Source organism: Triplophysa dalaica, chromosome 4, assembly GCF_015846415.1.
Source record: "Triplophysa dalaica isolate WHDGS20190420 chromosome 4, ASM1584641v1, whole genome shotgun sequence".
NCBI classification, from domain to species: Eukaryota; Metazoa; Chordata; class Actinopteri; order Cypriniformes; family Nemacheilidae; genus Triplophysa; species Triplophysa dalaica.
Window position 1 is genome coordinate 8152634 of NC_079545.1, and position 1809 is coordinate 8154442.

The window sequence follows — 1809 nt, forward strand, 5'->3', positions numbered from 1 at the left end:
TTAATGCGAGACCTGAGCCTGCTTTGCCTTGCAAAGATCCCCAATTCTTGGCTCAATGTTTGATAAACATAGTCTCAGATCATCCTCGATTTGTGCACGATTGCGGTATTTCGTTTTGAGTGCAGTCATTTTTGAGAATCCTGCCTCACACAGATATGTCGACGCGAAAGGAAGGAGAATCTTCATGGCGACGTCACAGAGTTCAGGATATTCCTGCATCAATGCTGCCCAGAATGACGAAAGAGGGCAGGAGTTAAAGAGTTCCTTCAGTCTACTGTCACTCTTCAGCTCAATAAGCTGTTCCTGCATATCAATTGATAGCTCGTTTGCTGTGAACACAAACGGATCTCGAACCCACGCAAAAGAGCGATAATCCTCTTTAAAGTACGTCGCAAATTGTTTTCTCATTGCTGACAGGTGCTCAGACGCTGATTGAAATAGGGATGAGAAATCGTGTGACGTGCCTGCATCAGTGATAAAGTCTGCAAGGCTGGGAAACATGTCGCAGTTCCCTTGACTGATGCGGCCATGCCAGAGGTCTAGTTTTTGTGTGAAGGCGTGCACTTTGTCTGCAAGGATCAAAATATGAGTTCCGCGGCCTTGCAAAGACAGGTTGAGGCCATTCAAGCGGTCAAATATATCGACCAAATAGGACAGAGACGCAAGCCACATAGTGTCATCCAGATGCTTCGCCAGATCTGATTTGATTTCTGTCAAAAACCACTTCACCTCCTCTCGAAGCTCATACAACCGCTGTAGCACCCGCCCCCTGGAGAGCCAGCGAACTTCAGTGTGCAGAAGCAGCTGTTCGTGCCCTGACCCCATCTCCTGGCAGAGGACCCCAAACAAGCGAGAGTTTAACGGCCGTGATTTGATAAGATTTATCATTTTCACGGATTGGTTCAGCACGGAGTCAAAAAGAACCGGCATTTTTTTAGCAGCTAGTGCTTCGCGATGGACCATGCAATGTGTCCATTTCACAAGTGGAGCTACTTGCTGAACTCGAGCAGCTAGGCCACGCTCACGCCCCGTCATTGCTTGCGCACCATCCGTGCATAGGCCAACGCATCGGTCCCAAGCCAAACCATTTTCTAGGATAAAAATATTAAGGACATTGAAAATGGCTTCTCCTGTAGTGTGCAACTGAAGAGGCCGGCAAAACAGTACATCCTCCTCAATCGCCTTGTCCCATAGATACCTGACATAGGTGAGGAGCTGTGCCTGCCCAGCAATATCAGTGGATTCGTCCAGCTGCAGCGCGTAGTAAGGACTCTTTTTTACAAACTCGATCAGTTGCTCTCTGATATCATTGGACATGTCTACAATTCTCCTAGCGACTGTGTCATTGGACAGTGGTACTGCACCGAGTTTGGCTGCTGCACTATCGCCTATCATTATTCTGCACATGTCTTGCGCTGCCGGCAAAATGAGAGTCTCTGCGATTGTATGCGGTTTACCCAGTTTACCGATTCTTTTGGCCACTACATACGATGCCTCCAAACACTGTTTAGACACAGTGCTGTGCACTGAAATGGTTGCCTGTTGCTGATGGAGGCCATCAAGCTTTCTTTTAAAATATTCAGCTGGCTTATTTTTAATGCCAGGATGCTTTGTTTCGAGGTGCCTTTTTAATTTGCAGGGCTTCATACTGTCGTTTGCCAGCACCTCGGCACACACGACACACTGAGGTCTCAGATCAGCCGTAACTGTAAACCCAAACTGCAGGTATGCTTCATCGTACCTTCTAAGCTTTTTTGCAGCTGGTGGTGCGTCGGTTGGCTTGTTGGTCCGCACAAGAAATTTCTCCAT

At 47.7% G+C, this 1809-nt stretch overlaps 1 protein-coding gene across 1 annotated transcript; it reads right to left on the reverse strand.

Annotated features, from left to right (window-relative positions):
- LOC130419724 (zinc finger BED domain-containing protein 5-like) lies at positions 1–1809 on the reverse strand. The gene has a single exon (XM_056746655.1). It carries the CDS (start codon positions 1807–1809, stop codon positions 1–3), a length of 1809 nt encoding a protein of 602 aa, XP_056602633.1.